The 20,560-nt window shown below is 45.0% G+C and overlaps 1 protein-coding gene across 1 annotated transcript; it reads right to left on the bottom strand.

The window, feature by feature from the left end:
* Window positions 1–277: 277 nt before the first annotated feature.
* SERPINC1 (serpin family C member 1) lies at window positions 278–15,179 on the bottom strand. Its single transcript, XM_075286147.1, has 8 exons — window positions 14,786–15,179; window positions 13,559–13,774; window positions 13,335–13,472; window positions 10,938–11,334; window positions 7,012–7,076; window positions 5,237–5,408; window positions 1,015–1,184; window positions 278–454 (listed from the first exon to the last, which is right to left on the bottom strand). Exons 1-8 carry the CDS (start codon window positions 15,158–15,160, stop codon window positions 278–280), a joined length of 1,710 nt encoding a protein of 569 aa, XP_075142248.1. The 5' UTR covers window positions 15,161–15,179.
* Window positions 15,180–20,560: the final 5,381 nt, after the last annotated feature.

Genomic DNA, 20,560 nt, shown 5'->3' with positions numbered 1-20,560 from the left:
CTCCATGAGCCCATGTGTCAAACCCCTACAGATCTAACACTGATGGTATATTCCAAGGATAAACCTTTCATCTGATGTGTATGGCGCAATTGGATTGCCCTAAGATTGAAACGTTCTCCTCTATCCACAGGGTAGGTAACAAGTGCCTGAGTGCTGGGGATCCTAAAGCCGGTGCCCTCACCAGTCATGTGAGCGGAGGTCCTACGTCCCCCATTTGAAACAAGTATAGCACTTGGCTATCTGCAGGAATCCTATAGAGAGAGGCAACACACGTGCTTCATCGTGACTCCATTTTAATGGGGAGACCAGGGACTCCATTCTTGAGAACGATGGGGGTCCCGGGGCTGAGACATACAGCCATCTCACATTGATCACCTTTCCTCTGGATGGGCCGTCTAGCACCCCTCTTAAGTCTGGACTTTTTTAAGGGGACGTAAACCTTATAGGTCCAATCCTAGAATAAGACACATTTGTGTTCATGACTCTCATTGACCGCGCATTATATTATTCTATCTCTTCATCATTTCTCTTAACTTGCTTTTCGTTCATTGTAATTGGCCGAAGGACGATATTTCTAATTCTGTTCTTGTTTTCATTCATTAGCAACAAATTTTCAAAGTAAGGGCCGGGGGCCTGTACCATGTGATACAGGCGGAGACCCTCCAAAATCTATAAGAGTACGTTTCATGCCTAACCAAACTTAGTACCTGTCCTGTTCTATTTTACATAGACATATAACTTATTCATATGGGCAATGCTTAGTTTCTCCTGTGGTGGCGCTGCAGGGTCGCTGAATCCTTACTGCCAGGTTTCTCCGCTGATCACTGGGGGCCACCAAGAGGGGACTTATTGTCAAGGGACTCTTCTAATACATTGTCCACAGGGAAGAATCCCTTAAAACGAGACCTGTTGGGTGGGGATTGGGGACAAGAGCTGAGACTGATGAAAGTGGCCTCAGGAATCCAATTCCGACCCCACCTTCACTACAACATATTACCTTCCACTATGGCTCACCATGTAGAGTAAGCTTGGACTCTCCTCGGACTGGAACATGTTTGACACTAAAGCGAAGGATATGATTCTGTCAGGTAGGGTCAGATGATAGGTTGGGTGACGTGCTGCCATGTCTGTAGAGTCCCGTCTCTCTTTCCGATGAGTCTCATGAAGTATTTTAGGAATGTGTTCTTTAGACAGAATAAAGGCGAGGGCGACGTATGGGAACAAGGATGGATTTTTGGTCGATATGCAAAACTTGTAGCATGCCTCATCTGTGAATTTAGCCACTGTGACATTTAGTAATCCAGATACATTTCAGTACTGGAGTGGAAGGGAACTCGTCTCCTTCTACCAGAATACACTGGATCCAGATCCTATTTTACCTCTCACTTTTGCACAGTTTTAGTCTTATGGACTTGGAAGGAGGAATAAGCTAGAAGACGCCGCGATTTGGTCAGTTTCTTCATGAGAGAAGTCTTCATGGCAAGCCTATGGACAAGAGTATTGGGACACCGACATGTTATACTTACAGGAGCTTTTATGGCACCCCAATGGAAATGTATAACCATGAATATGGGGCCAATACTTTTCTCCATATGGTGCACTTACAGTATGTGATGGCGGGCGGGTGCAGTTGACGCTACAGTCATAGAAATGAATTATTTCGTCTTTTTGTTTTTCAGAATTTACTATATAAATTAACTCATAAGAACAATAAATACGTCCCACAGGAGAACCGACTGCAGTAATAATAAAGTCTAAGGGATCTATAGCCAACGGCAACTCTCAGCTTGCCCTGGTAGCCGTACATTTGCAGCAGCCGTGGAAACCGTTGCTGAAAAAGACTAGGAGTGATCTGACACTAGAAACCATCCAGAAACAGCGCCACTTTTGTCTAGAATTGCAGCTCAGCCTTAATACCTTAGCTGAGCTGCAATACCAGACCATGCCTATGGATACAAGTGGCGCTGTACCTGACTTTTTTATCTTTGGTGACACTTGTACCACTCTATAAGAGTCAATGGCAGTGTAGCGGGTCTGGTATTTGTTACGAACACTTACGATTTCCATAGATATAGTTGGGTTGTACAAACACTGCGCGACTCGGGGTTGGTCCATGCGCAGCAAATCTCTAAATCGCTGTGCAAGTCTTCAGCCTTCCAAGGAGTAGAAAGGTCCCTTAAGGATTGACGCACCTCAGTCAGAAAGAATTGTAAGTCTGTTGTTGAATCTTCTCTTGGTGGATGTAGGGCGACGCTGGATAGACAGGCTTATGGAATAGTTCGCAAGGTGAGGAAACATTTCGTTATTTCAGATTGGGATTCCAGGTTCCATTGGAATTACAATGAAGGATTAAAGACACCATTAGACTACATGCACAGGACCGTAGTGCAGAAATGGATCCCCTACACTTGTATGGTTGAGTCTGTGCCATAAATACAGACAGTAATGGACCTGCTCCATATTTTTGCGGCCTGGACACTGATCACGTGTACGGGGGCCATAGAAGTGAATGGGTCCATATACTATCCAGACAATATACTGGAAACCACTGCGGTTGTGTGCATGGGGTCTTAGATAAACTAGCCATACTTCCCTACTGGTGCGCTTTAATATCAGAACAATAATAGGAAGCTTTCTTGGCCATAATCTCCTAAACCGGTCCCAATCTCATGTCCGTCCTACAGCTGGTATCCATAGTATAGGTCACTGTACGGAACCAGATTTGGATCTAGAACCAGAGAAGGGGTACAGATATGGGGGTATTATTGGGGATAGTCTTAGTCCATGGTTATAAACACAGACTCAAGTACTGATGCGGCGATGTCATGGTCCATATGACATAAGGGATCCCTGACGTAGATCGTTCACCTTATGTACTACAATAACCTGGGATATGTTCACGCGTCGGCTTATATTTTGTACGCAGGACATCCGAATTGCAAACCATCTTCCTCCAAGCCTTCCCCCCTTTAGACCTAGCGCATTTCTTCCGCTCCCATATACCTGTCTCCTCCTAGTGAATAACCTTTCTGCTTTGTATCGACATTTGCATGCGAAGTCTGAGACATGAGGATAATTTATTCAGGACGTCATCTATGGCCGCATACGACTACTCCAAGTGACATCCTTTCTCTTTTCTTTGCCTGACTGATGCTTTTGTGTTTGAGTACGGAGTATGTTTTGTAAGAACCCGACATCCATTTATCACTTATTTATAATGAACACGGTTTTTATTGGACTCTTTAACTCTTCTACGACTGTGAAAATGTATGCTTTTCTTGTAAGAAAATAACTCCACACGTTAGGATACCGGGCTTGTCGGAGGGCGAGATGTCTTGTTGAATTTTCCATTTTGAATGGTGGGGGGGATTGTTCTTTCATTGCCCCTAACATTTATTTTGGAGCTTTTTCTCCAGGCGTCTCACAAGGGGTGTTAAATTGGCACAAAAATTGAATAAAAGATATATGTGAGTGCAACGGCCGCTGTCATGTCTGATTTTATTGAACTACTCAGTGTTAGAGGCCGGCCCGCTCTGCCTTCTGCACCGTGTCTGGTCCCTGGAGGGGAAGGACTGGAACCTCTGCAATAGTCTGCGGGGGTCACTCCTGGGACTGGAACCATTGCGTCCGGGGTTGGGGGGGGGGCCAGAGGCTACTTAGGCCTCATTCTGGCTTCTGCCCACCGCTGGTTATTCAGCTCACCCTGCGCTTCTGTCTCTCCCTGACCTGCTATTTTGCCTCGCGTGTATGATCCTGCTTGCCTTCTAGACCACCTCTCCTTGACCTGCGATTCTGAACCACGTGACCTCCAGTGTTCGCCTACGTTCTGTCTATCCCTGGATACTGCGTGACCTCCTGAATACCGACCCGGCCTGTTAGACTACCCTGCAGTGCTCCCGCCATCTCCTGGTGATCATCCGTTCCTGCACTCAACTCTGCTTCATCTGTTTCTTCAGCCACCTAGGTGAGTGGTTTTCGGCTGTAACTTGAGGTGCACTGTGCGTATGACGCTCTGGGTCCCAGAATTTACCAGTCCATCTCCACCATCAGGAGCTCTGGTGAAGATCTTAGTGACCTGGTTCCGATCCAGTTTGGGGAGCGTTGGACGCTCAGTGCTGTTTTGCCTCAGTGTGCGGGGCCTGGGACTAACTGTCCATTATATATTGCACTAGGTTCCTAACACTCAGGCTTCTTTTTCCCTTGACTATTGCAAGGGCCTTAAAGGAGCACTCCAGAAACCAACATGATACACTATGTAATGCCTCACACAGAGCCCAAGGGGGCAGTATGTCATTCTGTAAGTGTTTTGTTTTTTTACATTGTATTCTTATTGAATTTTCATGATCAATCTACAAAAATTCTGTACAATTAGCAAAATATAACAGTTATAAAAGTACAACGCTAGGTTCACATTAGCGCCGGCTCTCCGTTGTTCAGATCTGTCAGGGGACCCGAATGATGGAGAGGCGGACCGCTAAACCATTGGCCACACCCAAAGACTGGTGGATGCCATTGACTATAGTGGGGTCCGGCGGGTGTTTCGTCGTCTTGAACTGGAAGTGGTGGAGGAAAAAAAAATCCTCCAATTTTCAGCAGTCTTTGGTGGAGTCTCCAATGGACCCAGAGCCTTAGATGGGTACCATAGTAAAGTATTACATAATAACAGTACATAGATGAGTACTAGAGATGAGCGAGTACTGTTGGGATCAGCCGATCCGAACAGCGCGCTCCATAGAAATGAATGGATGCACCTGGCACTTCCGCTTTGACAGCAGCCGGCCGCTTAACCCCCCGCGTGCCGTCTACGTCCATTCCTTTCTATGCGAGCGTGCTGTTCGGATCGGCTGATCCGAACAGTACTCGCTCATCTCTAATGAGTACATTCCAAATAAGAAAAGTTTTGTTAATTTTGCTGTAATCTGTAGAATAACCATCGGTAGAATTACAGCGGTAAGTTAAGGCATCTTTGCAATGTAGTACCGTAAGCTGGTAAACACACACGTAACCTTCAATACTCCCTTAGGTCCCGGATACAGAAGTCAGCTGTACCCTAAATCTGGTGCCAGGTATAGCATTCCTCCATTCCTCTTTAAAAACCACAGACAGGCCGATAACATGATTTTTATTATAGCATCCAATATTACAATTTCCATTAGTTAAATGAAAACAAAAAGGATCGCGTGCCTTTAGGGAGGGCTGAATGGTGGCTGTAGCCCAAACTATGGTCATGCCGCACTATACCCAGGATCGGACACCCGGCCCATGAATAAAATCGCATTGAGCCCAATTTCTCGAATCAAGACCAAGAAGGGTCTGTTGGCTCTAAATGTGGTCTTCCTTGGGCCGAATGAACGTCCAGCTATCACAACAGTGCTTGCTGCTGTAGCCTCGCTGCCCTCTTCGTTGACCTAAAGAAAAAGAATATCTCATTATTGGTTTGCTAGTTTCTTTCACCTTTATCTTGTGGATTCCCTGTAGTTAGGTTTCAGAACATCTCTGCTATCTAGTCGCATGGCCAGGCTCGGCCTTTCACCCCTGTTCTCTTCTTTTTACTGTAATTGAAGGCTAATGGAGACTCTGTCAGCTCTGCAAAGTGCATTTAGTAGTTGAGGCCTGATAAGGAATAGTACAGTGCACGAACAGTATCTCTGATTGTACATCACACAGGTTAAGCCTGTCCACCACCTTGTTACTGACACCAGGAAGTGTAGGGGAGAGGAGACAGGAAAACCAGTGAAACCCTGAGATAGGTAAACTCCTTTATGTAACATAGGAAAATTTCATATTAAGTTTATGATAAATCTATCTATCTATCTATCTATCTATCTATCTATCTATCTATCTATCTATCTATTTTTCATATGACTTTATACACCTAAAGGTTCTGTAACTGTCACACTGGCCAGTAGAGCACTCGCCATAGGCTGACACTTCCCACAGCTCCCTTATCAGCTTAGCTGTATAGATTGGGTAAAAATATTGAAAAGTATAAGTCCCATCAATATTTGGTGCGACCTTTGCCCTTTGGAGGAGGAGTCCTGGAAGTGATGATCCGGCCCCCGCAGAGCCCTGATCTCATCACCCAGTCTGTCTGGGATGACGTGAAGAGACAGAAGGATTGGAGCAAGACAGATCTTGATAACTATGAAGCATTGATGTACAAAGTTTATTGGAATAAAATAACACATGAGGGTTACGCTGGAATCAGAAGATGCAGGAGAATGACCGATGGATATGAAGAAAACCGCGCTACTCTCTTGGGATAAACCAATACACGCACTTTATTCCACTTTCTAAAAACACGACGCTACAACACAGCGTTTCGGGGATTCCCCTTTTTCAAGTGTCACAAAACACACAATATACCCTAATAAAAATAACAAATGGCATAATAAATAAATGCAACAGAAGACAAAATAAATAAAAATACACATATGCATATAAATATATAAATATATAAACATATAAAAATAGGTAGAATGGCAGGTCTTAAATATGAATGTTCCATTACACAAGTATTTGTCGTTGTTTGTCATTAATGGAACATTCATATTTAAGACCTGCCATTCTACCTATTTTTATATGTTTATATATTTATATATTTATATGCATATGTGTATTTTTATTTATTTTGTCTTCTGTTGCATTTATTTATTATGCCATTTGTTATTTTTATTAGGGTATATTGTGTGTTTTGTGACACTTGAAAAAGGGGAATCCCCGAAACGCTGTGTTGTAGCGTTGTGTTTTTAGAAAGTGGAATAAAGTGCGTGTATTGGTTTATCCCAAGAGAGTAGCGCGGTTTTCTTCATATCCATCGGTCATTCTCCTGCATCTTCTGTTCCCTAAGGGGTTCTGGATTGAATTACTGCTGCTGCCAATCTTCCTTGTATTGTATTAACAATCTATTCCTGTGGTTGCTCGGTATTATCATTTGTTCCTCACGCTGGAATCAGAATACCCCTTTAAGGCTCTTCTAGCATCCTTAATCCTTCCCCTGTATTATCTTACCTCTAAAAATGCTTTGTGAAATGCGTCTGTCACAACCAAGTCTGTTCTTCCATCCGAAACAATCCCTGCAAATAAAAAAAAAAAAGTTTTCAAGTTATACTTTACTGAAAAAAAATTTGAGTACAGCTCCCAATATGTCATACAGAGGGCAACCATGTCTGGGGATAGACCAGCGAGTCAAAGATTATATCTCAACTGCACGAGGAATACATGAGGTTAGGACAAGAATCATACCTTACAATATTGCAGGCTGCAATGGTATAGAGCAGGGGTACTCAACTAGTTTTAGTAAAGGTGTGTTGAGCGGAGTCCGCCATCCAGTGTTTACGGTATTTTTTGAACAAAAAAACGCATCTGACTATAAGATGCTAAAAAAAATTAGGAAAAAATATTTTCTAAAGTGGCATTGTACGGTGGAGGCACTAAGGAGCATTATATGGTGAATGTGGACACTAAGGAGCATTATACAGTAGGTGCATGAATTAGGGAGCATTATACTGTGTGTATGGGCACTAACAGGGGCGTAACCACCGGGGTAGCAGCTGCCACAGGGGCCAGGACATTAGGGGCCTAGCGATAACCGCTGCATTTTTTTTTGTTTTTTTCTTAATAGGCCGTTACTGGCTGTAGCAACTCCTCCTGAGTCCAACTTACTTACCGATCCTGGCAGGGGCCGGGATCGGTAAGTGATGCCGCAGGCCCCACAAGCACTATTATACTCAGGGGGTCTTTTCGGACCCCAGAGTATAATGATTGGAAGCCCAGGAGAGGTACAAGAACATAAAAAAAACACTGTTACTTACCCCTCCACGCTCCGGGCAGGCTTCGGGCCTACTTGCGTGACGTCACATGACCGTCCCGGACGTCATTGAAGATGGCCGACAGCGGCGGAGAGTGCAGTGGAGCCAGGGATAGGTAAGTGACAGTGTTTTTTTTATGTTTTAATCCCTCCTGGGTCTCCGATTATTATACTCTACGGGCTGAAAAGACTCCAGAGTATAATAATTGTTCATGAGTGTTCACAGTGGGACATAATACTGTGTGCAGGGGCCATTATGGGGCATAATACTGTGTGCAGGGGCCACTATGGGACATAATACTGTGTGCAGGGGCCACTATGGGGGATAATGCTGTGTGCAGGGGCCATTATGGGGCATAATACTGTGTGCAGGGGCCACTATGGGGGATAATACTGTGTGCAAGGGTCACTATGAGGAATAATACTGTGTGCAAGGGCCACTATGGGAAATAATACTGTGTGCAGGGGCCACTATAGGGGATAATACTGCGTGCAGGGGCCACTATGGGACATAATACTGTGTGCAGGGGCCACTATGGGGGATAATACTGTGTGAAGGAGCCACTATGGGACATTATACTGTGTGCAGGGGCCACTATGGGACATAATACTGTGTGCAGGGACCACTATGGGGGATAATACTGTGTGCAGGGGCCACCATGGGGACATAATACTGTGTGCAGGGGCCACTATGGGGCATTATAGTGTGCACAGAAATGCAAGGAGGTGATGGTGGAGGTCTTTGGCGTTGGTCGGGGGGGGGGGCAATGTCAAAAGTTTGCCATGGGGCCCCGCCGTTCCTAGTTACGCCACTGGGCACTGAGGAGCATTATACTGTGAGTGTGGACATTAAGGATTATTACAGTAGGTGTAGGAATTAGGGAGCATCATACTGTGGGTGGAGGCGTTAGGGATCTTTATACTGTAGGGGGTACTAATAGGACATTATTGTGCCTTCTCACAATGTGCTCCTTAGTCCCCCCCACCCACTCACACAGTATAATTAGTTGCCCCTCCACACATAATTAATATTGACGGTGGCCACAAAGAACTTTTATTCCTCGCCAGCTGTCCCCACACCCTGATCCCTTAGACTAAGCGGCAAGGATCAGCAATTGTCCCTGATCCCTGCACACTAGCACAGTCTGTGTTCGGAAGTTGTCTGCCATTTGAGTATCCCTGGTCTAGAGTGGAGTAGATGGACAAATAGATTATTATATACCAGTGATGGCGAACCTATGGCACGCGTGCCAGAGAGGGCACGCAGAGCCCTCTATGCTGGCACGGTTGCGGTCGCCCGGATCGCTCAGTAACGGGGAATCCGGTACAGGATTCCCCGTTAGCGAGCGATCGCTGCTTTCAGCTGGATGTGCAAATGCACATCCAGCTGAAAGCTGTCAGTGTAGGCCGCGCGGTACGCACGGCCTACATTGACTATACAGAGTGTGACCTCTGCACCGGCGCGGACATGATGACGTAAGTCATCAGCGCCCGTAGTGTATAGGAGAAAGAGAGGACGCCCGGCGGCCCTTCAGGTTAGTGTATATGTGTATTGTCTGGGGAGGGGGCTGCTCTGGACCATTTTGTGCTGTTAGGGAGGGGGAACTACTGTGGAATATTTTATGCTGTGTGGGGAAGGGGCTACTGTGAACCATCTCATGCTGTGTGGGGAGGGGGCTACTGTGGAATATTTCATGCTGTCTGGGCAGGGGGCTACTGAGGACCATCTCATGCTGTGTGGGGAGGGGGCTACTGTGGAATATTTCATGCTGTGTGGGGAGGGGGCTACTGTGGAATATTTCATGCTGTGTGGGGAGGGGGCTACTGTGGACCATTTCATGCTGTGTGGGGAGGGGGCTACTGTGGACCACTTCATGCTGTGTGGGGAGGGGGCTACTGTGGACCACTTCATGCTGTGTGGGGAGGGGGCTACTGTGGACCATTTCATGCTGTGTGGGGAGGGGGCTACTGTGGAGTATACTGTGGAGGTATAATCCCATGGGGGGGCCATCGCGGGGCAGATTGTACTGTCTGTGGGGGCCACTGCAGGGCAGATTGTAGTGTGTGTGGGGGCCACTGCGGGGCAGATTGTCCTGTGTCTGTGGGGGCCACTGCAGGGCAGATTGTACTGTCTTTTTTTTTTTTCTTTTTTTTTTATGTAGATTGTGAGCCCCACATAGAGCTCACAATGTACATTTTTCCCTATCAGTATGTCTTTGGAATATGGGATGGAAATCCATGCAAACACCGGGAGAACATACAAACTCCTTGCAGATGGTTTTATGCCCTTGGGATTCGAACACCAGGATTCCAGCGCTGCAAAGCTGCAGTGCTAACCACTGAGCCACCGTGTGGCCCCCTGGCAGATTGTACTGTCTGTGGGGGCCACTGCAGGGCAGATTGTACTGTGTGTGGGGGGGCCACTGCAGGGCAGATTGTACTGTGTGTGTGGGGCCACTGGGGGCAGATTGTACTGTGTACAGACCTTTCAGTACAAGCTCTGTAAAGCTCCATTCACACGACTGTAATTTGTGGGTCCGCAATTGTGGATCCAAAGAGTTTTAAGGTTAAATTGCCGTGTTGGCACTCCGCGATAATTTATTGGGTTTTGGGTTACAGTTTGGGCACTCGGTCTCAAAAAGGTTCGCCATCACTGTTATATACCAACATAGGAATGAATGACCAGTCAGAATAAACAATGCAGCATAAGACATCAGTAAACAGCGCCACCTCTGTCACCAGTGGTATTGCAGCTCAGTGCCAATGACTTCAATACAACGCCAGATATAACCCATAGACTGGTGTGGCATGGTCATGAAAGAAAGCAGCCATGGTTATGTAACCCTTGACAACTCTCTTAACATGGTAACCTATCCAGCACTTAGTCTACTCCCAGATCACTTGCACTGTTTGGTACAGGTGACAGGTACGTGGTTTAGGTGTGTCGCGGTCTTATCTTATATACCTTTATATCTCCCGAGTTTTGTTTTTTTTTTTAGTGCATTTTGCAGTGAAAAGCATCATACAAAAGTTGACCAAAATGGGCATTTGCAGGAGGTTTGGTGGTCAGAGAAGGGCTTACAAAGTCTTACTCAAGGAGTCACATGGGCACTAGCGCACAAGTTACCTGGCAGCCGGGCAGTGAGAGGGTCAAACAGGTCCACCAAACCCAACTTCTGTAACTTCTCCTTAACGCTGAAACTGTCTTCTATCCTGAAGCGAGGAAGATGCACAGCCATCTCGACTTCTTGAGTATTGTGCAACCACTCAGAGAACTTCTCCAAGGTCAGCGCCTGCTCCACCGTACTGAGTGATGTACCTTCTGTTGGCAGGATCAACACCATGGATATATCATCACCTTTGTAGGTCAATTCAAGAACCTGGACGGCATCCTCCGGATAGAAACCATAGCGGAACTTGCTCTCCTGATACATGGTTGGGACTTCACAGGGCTCAGTTCTGCCTGGGACAAAGAAATCTGCTTTTTCTGTATTCTTAGGGTCAAACTTTGACTTCCACAGGCCCTGAAGATAATGAGAAGGATTAAATTACAGGGCAACAAGTTGTTTTTTTGGGGTTTTTTTACGCGGCGCAATGAAGAAGAAAAAATTGTATAAGAGTAGTTAGCATATTGTGCAGCAAGGATATTGCAATAAGGGGTGCAGAGGTAGCAGTGGCATCCAGGACCTGTGTCTGAGGAGGCCCCATTAACTGTGTAAGAAGATAACATGGGCGCCATAGGTGGTTGAGGCTCTGGAGCTTCAACATGCACTGGTGGTGTTTAGTGTATTGAGCTCTTGTAAGCTGCCTTACTAAAAATGTCACTTTTACTAAGTCTTAAATCAGCATAAAAAATCTACAGTTTCTACCACAGCAATCACCATAGGCCAACATGTCCTGTAGCTTAATTATCAGCTTTACTGTTTAGATTGGGACAGATCACCATAGGCCAACATGTCCTGTAGCTTACTTATCAGCTTTACTGTATAGATTGTGAGAGGTTACCATAGGCCGACATGTCCTATAGCTTACTTATCAGCTTTACTGTATAGAATGGGACAGGTCACCATAGGCCGACATGTCCTGTAGCTTACTTATCAGCTTTACTGTATAGATTGTGAGAGTTACCATAGGCCGACATGTCCTGTAGCTTACTTATCAGCTTTACTGTATAGATTAGGAGAGGTTACCATAGGCTGACACATCCTGTAGCTTACTTATCAGCTTTACTGTATAGATTGTGAGAGGTTACCATAGGCCGACATGTCCTGTAGCTTACTTATCAGCTTTACTGTATAGATTAGGAGAGGTTACCATAGGCTGACACATCCTGTAGCTTACTTATCAGCTTTACTGTATAGATTGGGACAGATCAACATAGGCCGACATGTCCTGTAGCTTAATTATCAGCTTTACTGTATAGATTGGGAGAGGTTACCATAGGCTGACATGTCCTGTAGCTTACCTATCAGCTTTACTGTATAGATTGAGAGAGGTCACCATAGGCCGACATGTCCTGTAGTTTATTTATCAACTTTACTGTACAGATTGGGAGAGGTCACCTTAGGCCGACATGTCCTGTAGCTTATTTATCAACTTTACTGTATAGATTGGGAGAGGTCCCCATAGGCCGACATGTCCTGTAGCTTACTTATCAGCTTTACTGTATAGATTGGGACAGATCACCTAAGGCCGACATGTCCTGTAGCTTACTTATCAGCTTTACTGTATAGATTGGGACAGATGAGCAGAGCCACCTTTTCATTGTCTCTTTTGGATAGGTAGATATTACGCTCTATTCACATGCCCAAAGCCAAGACTGGGCCGTGTATTTAACTGATCTATGTGGGATTCATTTTTTTTTTTTTTATGGACCCATTCATGTCAGTGGGTGAACCACTCCAATCTGTGTTTTGTCATAGATCATGGACAGCAAATGGCTGAGAAAGTCAGTTATATAAATAGGAAGCATTTTTTCGAGAGAAAGACACAAGTCCACAGAGCATCATCTGTGAGGTCTGGAAGGAGGTGAATGGTGGCGTGAGCCATCCACCAAATTGTACCTGCCCCTCCTGATAGAAACAGCAAGACATACTTGGTGAGGATCTGAGGATGCAACACAAAGTACGTATAGCTTTGGTGCAGAAACCAAGTGTAAAGATCACCCGATGTACGGAGGTCCAGTGGCTAGGACTGCCATACTAAACTGATGCTACCCTGAGGATACAGAAATAAGTTTATGCCTCTTATAGGAAATGTTAACCGCATTCTGTGCAATTTGGTCGCCATCCATCTGCATCTTACAAGCTGACAAGAGCTACCAGAACCCAACCTTAAAGATAGATAGGTTAGCGTTACTCAAATCAAACATTGTTCGCAAATTAACTCTCTGGAGCAACAAGAGCATTGTCATTGCTCCAAAGAGCTCATTTGCATTGTTACGAGACCTCCTCATTCCATTGATTTTGCTCTTTTTGGTTATTCTTATTGGTGCTGCCAGGCCCTGTAGCATCTAATTTTGCACCTTGAAATAGATGACGTTGACCAAGACCAGGATGGTATCTGCTGTGATGGCGCCTTCTGGGATCACATCGGTGATTCTCTTCTCCGTTTTATTGGCCACCCAGTTGTTGATGGTTTGACGAGATCCTTCGGCTTGCTCCTAATACACAAAAAAAAAGACCATTATCAGAGTTAGCCATGTAGCCTAGACACGGATGTCAAAACCTACGAGACATGGATTTTAACCTTGAAGTTCAGAGGCCATAGTTTAGCTCCGTAGACGGCTTCACTGATATCTTGATACGTCTGATTGAAGGTCAAAGACTTTTCTCCGAACAGACGGTTGGTTGATATCAGTTCTGACGACTTGTTGGCTTTTCGGTAGAGTCGACAGTTCAGTTTGGCAAAGAAGAAATGGATTTGATCAGAGGCCTTTTCAGAAACTTCATCGAAGTGGAAAACCTATAATAAGGTATGGACAACATTATTTACAGAATAAGACAATAGCTTGTTGTTTCCTTTCTGACGGTGGAAGGCTGTGTATCATCAGAGGTAACAAATGTGCAATGCCCAGATTGCCAGTCATCAATGGAAATCAGACATGTTCATCCAGCCCTTGTATTTTGAGGTTGACCTGTCGCACCAGTGGTAGCCCAGTCTCTAACAATAATGAACCCAAATGTCCATCAGAAGACAACCCTACTTGGAGGTGACATTGAAGCAACCACTTATAACTAGGATTTATTACTTATGGGGTAGTCATGAATAACCGATAATGACATGTCCTATGTGGATGAAGATAACAATAAAGATGATGTCAATGATTTACTGTGTAGACGGAGGATGAATCCTCAGAGCCATCACAACATCAGTACATTACCATAGTAGGATCATCGGTGCCACCTCTTTATTAGAGGACAACAGACGACAGCCTGGTGTGTTCCATTTCTGCTAAGCTAGCCCTACAAAGATGATTGACACAAACAACCAATGTATACGGAAGTCTCCCGACTGTAGATGTTGGGGAGGGATCAAGTAGTTTAATATTAACCACCCAACCCTTTTAGTCTTGTTCCTGCCAGATCTGTCAAGTTGCAACTTCCTACCTCCCACAGTCAGTATATACTCTATGCACTGCTTAGTATACAAGTCTTGCATTGGAGCTTCAAGATATCCCTCTGGCCATAGATATTTATAGATCTGTGGGGGTCGCCCCCTCTCTGGTACATACTTATATAAAGTATAGGGGGTCCCTGACCCACCCGGTGAGCTGTCTACTGTATTCAGGCAGAAAATGAATAGAGGGGTGGCCATGACCCCTGTTCTGTACATAGGTGTGACCAAAGAGGTAGGAATTGTATCAGACATTTATGGACCTTGTGGATATGCAACGATCACCCAATATGACCTACAAAACCACCGTGCCATGGAAATGGTTGAGTCCCAACCTTGCAGTAACATTTTTGCCCTCACCTCCATAAGTTGTTTTAATGTGTTATCACAAGCCCCCAGCTTGGCCATGGTGAAGGCCTGGGAGATGCTCAGCGGCGACATGAAGAGGTTCTCCGTATCCGTCTTGGAATCCGCTACCATTTTGAACAAGTCCATGGCAAACCTGGAATTTGCCTTGGAGAGTTCCCAGACCCTGGGATTAGTATTCTCAGGAATCCTCTCCGGAGGAGCGGCGTCCTTCGTCTGTTGTTGCTCCGTCTCTACCACTTCTTTTCGATAGATGCACATGGGGTTCAGAGGAATGTCTTTGGGTTTAGCCAAGCAAATATCAGGGTGTTGGGTCTGGGAGGAGACCAAGCCCAAAAGGCCACAAAGCAGTAATGGAAGGAGCTGCATACCTACAACAGAGGTGAGAAGACCGTAATAAAAACACCAGATGTTTGACCAATTTACTGAAGATATTTTTGATATAGGGACCTCTGAATACTAGGTCCTGCAGATATTATGTGGAATCTTTGGGGGAATTTGCCAAAAACGGTGAAATTGGATTCCAGTATTTAGTACACAATGCTTATAATAGTAAAAGGGTGTGAAAATCCTAACCTCAACCCAAGCAGTTGGGTAGTGCCCGACCCATTAAAACCTCTGCAGCCAAGCCCAGTGGAGGATTCAGTGGTACTCAACCCTGGCAGCTATTGGTTATCCCCAACTAACCTTTGTAGCTGCCCAGGTCTGACCAGAATCCTGCCATACAGCCCATGATCCCTATGTAGTAAGGCCGTAGTTTACTTGCTATGGCCCATAGTTACTGTAATCCTACCATACAGGAAAAAGAAAACCACACACTTGATGACCCGAACCCGAGAGCTGGGAGGTTTACAAGGCGCAGCGCCATACATCCAGTAGTGGCTGTACCTGGTACTGCAGCCCTCTTCCCTACAAACAGATGGGACACTGAAATCTCTTCTATAAAGGTTACAACTGAGCACTTTAATTCAATTTTAGATACAGAAAGGAAATGTATTTTTGCAAAGGTCTAAACTTTAGTAAAGATAATGTTCTATATGTGTACATACAACCAAAGAGTCTGAACTCCACATCTACAAATAACCTGAAGATTCTCATGCTGTGATTCCTTCAGCCTCCACGACCATCTCAAAGTCCAAAAACTTCCAAAACGATATCGACAGGCCAGGTGGTTTCCAATGAGATTGGCTTAGGAAACCTTCCATAATGAACCACAATACGATTGACCGCAGACAATATTCTTCTATTTAGACGTTTTCCCAAAAAATTGCAAAGTTTAAAATTGTTTTCAGAAATTTCACTTTTTTCCCCCATGTAGCCCAGCATAGAGTGGTATATAATATCCCTTATCTTACTGTGATTCTATACACACCAGGGCCATATACATAGACTATAATGGGGTCTGTGTGGGTTTCCGCTCGGTTTCTGTCCAAAAAGGGCAAAAATTTGGAGAGAAAAGCTCCATACGTAATGCAAGCGTTGGTGTGAACCCAGCGTAAGCAGTCATGGTATGATCTTCTGACAACCTTTGGGACATGGTGTACCTGTAGGATGGTGGTTGTCCTTGTTTGCTTCACTATACTTATGTGTGGCATAAATTGTGTAGCAAATGTATTAAATGTTGTTAAACTTGGCACAATTTGTAACATTTTATCAACTTGCTTACACTCTACAAACCATCTCTTTCCCCATTGCATGAGATTTTCTAAGATGATCTATGGTGAGGGTTCCCTAAACTTCAGAAAAGAGAGGACATGAAGATCATTGAGAGCGCTGAGGACCACGACCACAAGGGTAATGGAGGATTAACCATTTAAGATCACAAGATCTGTAACTGTAATAGAAAACCTAATGGCTATATATATATATATATATATATATATATATATATATATATATATATATAGTGATATATATATATATAGTGATATATATATAGACGCTCTTACCTGCTCCTGGTTCTTCCACGATCGTCTTTGTACTGTGGAAGGCAAAGTAGCCCTTGTCCCCAGAGTGCAGGTACTGGACGTTCCACTCCCCCCGGGGTCAGGGACGGCAGGTGAAAGGTGCATGACCAGCCAGTTGCAATCTTTACCTGCGTTTTACTCTTTGCTTTGGGTGGGAATTATTTTTAACCCTCCTGTTGCCAGATGGTCTAGTTATAGGATCTTCTGAAACACCAGGAAATTGCTGGTTTGTTAAAGCCCCATTCACTTACGTCTTGTACTTTGTTACAGAACATCAGTGCAACCTGAATTCCACAACAGATGTGCGATGTGTGAACTCCATCCAATAGTCTACTATATCTAGTAACAGCAGACCAGATTTATAGTCAGTTGGGGTCCACCGGGCGCTGTAGGTGTCAGTCATATAATGGATCTTGCACTGATGTTATTTTTTTGCAGAAACAACTGCGCAGATGTCAACAAAGCCTTAACATGTCTACTGGGCTTAGAAAGTAAGTGGTATCCAAGTCATACACAGGGTTAACCGATCCCTAACAATCACTAGAACTGGGGAGTTTCGCACATCAGTTGGAATGGAGCGGCAGATCAAAAATGTCGGGGGGGGGGGGGGCAGACCTCTGCTGATCAGAACGTTTCCCTCTATCCACATGAACTTGTGCCAGGAATACTTTAAAAAGAGTGTCCATCACACAAACCTAACCCACAGATAGGATAGGGCCACCTGAATCAAATGGCGTTGCCTCCTTGAGAATCGCTGCCTCCATTACTGAGATAGTTTTGTTTTTGTCAGTCAATCTGAAAATAAGCTCTTTGGTGTAATGAGGGCATTGCCATTGCTACAAAGGCTTAAGCGACAGCACCCTCCAAAGAGTACATTTGTATATTGACAAAAACATCTCTGCAATGGGCGGAGCAATTCACAAGGGGGGGGGGGGGGGACAGCATTTGATTCAGGGGACACTAACCTATCTATCTGCAGGGCTGGGATGATATTTGGGTTCTGGTGACACTAACCTATCTATCTGCAGGGCTGGGGTGATATGCTGGTTCTGGTTACTATAACCTATCTATCTGCAGGGCTGGGGTGATATGCTGGTTCTGGTTACTATAACCTATCTATCTGCAGGGCTGGGGGGATATACTGGATCTGGTTACTATAACCTATCTATCTACAGGGCTGGGGTGATATGCTGGTTCTGGTTACTATAACCTATCTATCTGCAGGGCTGGGGTGATATGCTGGTTCTGGTGACACTAACCTATCTATCTGTAGGGCTGGGGGGATATACTGGTTCTGGTTACTATAACCTATCTATCTGCAGGGCTGGGGTGATATGCTTGGTCTAGTGACACTAACCTATCTATCTGCAGGGCTGGGGTGATATGCTGGTTCTGGTGACACTAACCTATCTATCTGCAGGGCTGGGATGATATTTGGGTTCTGGTGACACTAACCTATCTATCTGCAGGGCTGGGGTGATATGCTGGTTCTGGTTACTATAACCTATCTATCTGCAGGGCTGGGGTGATATGCTTGGTCTGGTGACACTAACCTATCTATCTGTAGGGCTGGGGGGATATACTGGTTCTGTTGACTATAACCTATCTATCTGTAGGGCTGGGGTGATATGCTGGGTCTAGTGACAGACTCCCTTTTAGTAACTTTTCCCACAGTTCACAGATTTAGGCTGTGGCTCCACGTTGCAAAAAAAAGTAGCAGCAAAAAAAAAAACGCTACATTTTACTGTACCTGCAAAGTGGATGGGATCCTGGCTAATCCCATCCATACATTGCAGAAAAAAAATCTGCAGCAGAAAAACTGCATTTCCAAAAACGCTTGTGTTTTTGAAAATCGCAACACGTCCATTATACTTACGGTAACGCTGGCGTTCTCTGTCTAGGTATAACAGGGGCATAAAGTCCGCAGAGCTCTGCTGAGCTTCTGTGAAAAATGTTGCAGAAAAAACACACCACACGTTCCGGCCACAGCCTTTAATATACATGTGGGTTTTCTATTTCATGATGTGAGAACGTGCTCTACACTGACTTATCTATTGCGGGGCTCAGTAATGGGACAGGTTTGCTTACCAGAGATTACCCCGTCCCATCGGACACTGACAGTGTAAATACGGCCGTAGCTGGGCCTGGTTACTCAATAACAGAGGTGAGCCAGTAAACAGGTAAACACAAATGCAACGTCCGCTCTGGGGCTAATGAAGAAAAACATCAGAAAGGGAGGGCACCCGGGGGCCGAGCACTCCCACAACACCCACCAGTGATCCGATCGAACAAAGTTTGGGCTCTATTGCTTGGGCCTAAAACCCCAAAAATGGTAACTTTGGAGGTCTCCATTTTATTTATTTATATAGGGGGTCTGGTGTGTGCACGATGTATTAGATTTGGTGGGTTTGATTTATTTTGGAGGGTGACAGAAGGGTCACATGTACTTTGTGAATAAGATTTCAAAAATTTTGCATGTCACGTCTCTGAATCTCCCCTCTTGGCCAGTCTACTGGAGGCCTCACCATGGGGAAAAGCTGAGGTTTTTTTGTCGCACATATTGCTGCCCCTTTTGAGCCAAAGCCAAGTAGTTTCAGGGGGAAAATCTGCAACAAAAATACTCTTTCCCGAACCACGTGGCCCTGGCCTATGGGAAAGTTAACACAGTGGGGTGGTGCTGTGTGAACTTACTCTTAGGCTCAAACACCACTTGCTGATTTTGAGCCTAAGCCCGGAGTGGACTGAAAAGGAATAAGGTGAAGAAAGGGGAGAACTCTACCTTTATACAGCTCTCATTAATAATAAGCAGTGGATACTGTACATAACGGGAACATAGCCCAAGCCATGGTCACACGGCAAGCACACTGTCCGATCTGTTCTCTTACACGTATGGAGGCCTTTCATATAATAGACGGGTGCATGTAACCCTACTAACCCAAAACTGCTGCCGAATACAACTGCAACAAGGGGTAAAGGTCTGTGTGCAAAACGGAGCACGGCCCACGTATTCCTGTTTCTATGAGAAATATCGGGGGGGAACAAAAAACAAAACAAGTTCCGCTCATAAATCATAAAATGATCCCGATCTTCATTGTACACAGCACTGTATAGAATTCACTATAGTCTTAGTAGATTGTGAAAGCCGGGACGTATGTTGTTGGATTTGGACCATAGAAGACTCTTAAGGGAAATCTGTCACCGGGTTTATGTTGCTTTTTCCAAGGACCGCATACAGCAGCGAGAGAGAAAACCGGAACAGAGCACAACCTGTAATCAAGCCGTACTTTCATGTAACCAATGCTTATCTACTGCTGGAGGAGTCTTGTACAATGATGTGCGAATGTCGCTGAACCCGCCCACCGGCTGCTGATTGACAGCATTCTCTCTATTCAAAGCACGTGCCCCTCATTTGCATAGGAATAACAATTTTGCATGAAAACGAGTCTCCAAAGCCGAGTCAGGCTCTATTCTGATCACATCTTCTACATCTGTAAAGGCGGCAAAAACCAAAACAAAAGTGTACTGTTTTATTTGACGAGGCGTTTTTCACAGAAAGTCCGCAGAGTTTTGCTCTGCGAACTCGCTGCTTCAATTATATGTATAGCTTTTTTTTTTTTTTTAAAGTGGATTAGGTTTCCGTACAGAAGGGTCCGTTTGGGACCCCCAAGCACCATGACCTTAGCCTGTGAGGTTGATCCCACAAAAGTCCTGGTAGGTCATTGTAAGGGTAATGTAATGGGCTATGATGACCTATCAGAGAAGGGAACAGAGGAGCGAGCAGGGAGGTATTGTCACAATAAAG

The sequence above is a fragment of the Leptodactylus fuscus genome, chromosome 9, assembly GCF_031893055.1.
Source record: "Leptodactylus fuscus isolate aLepFus1 chromosome 9, aLepFus1.hap2, whole genome shotgun sequence".
Taxonomy (NCBI): Eukaryota; Metazoa; Chordata; class Amphibia; order Anura; family Leptodactylidae; genus Leptodactylus; species Leptodactylus fuscus.
The sequence above is the reverse complement of the archived record's forward strand: the minus strand, read 5'-3'. Positions and strand labels throughout refer to the sequence as shown.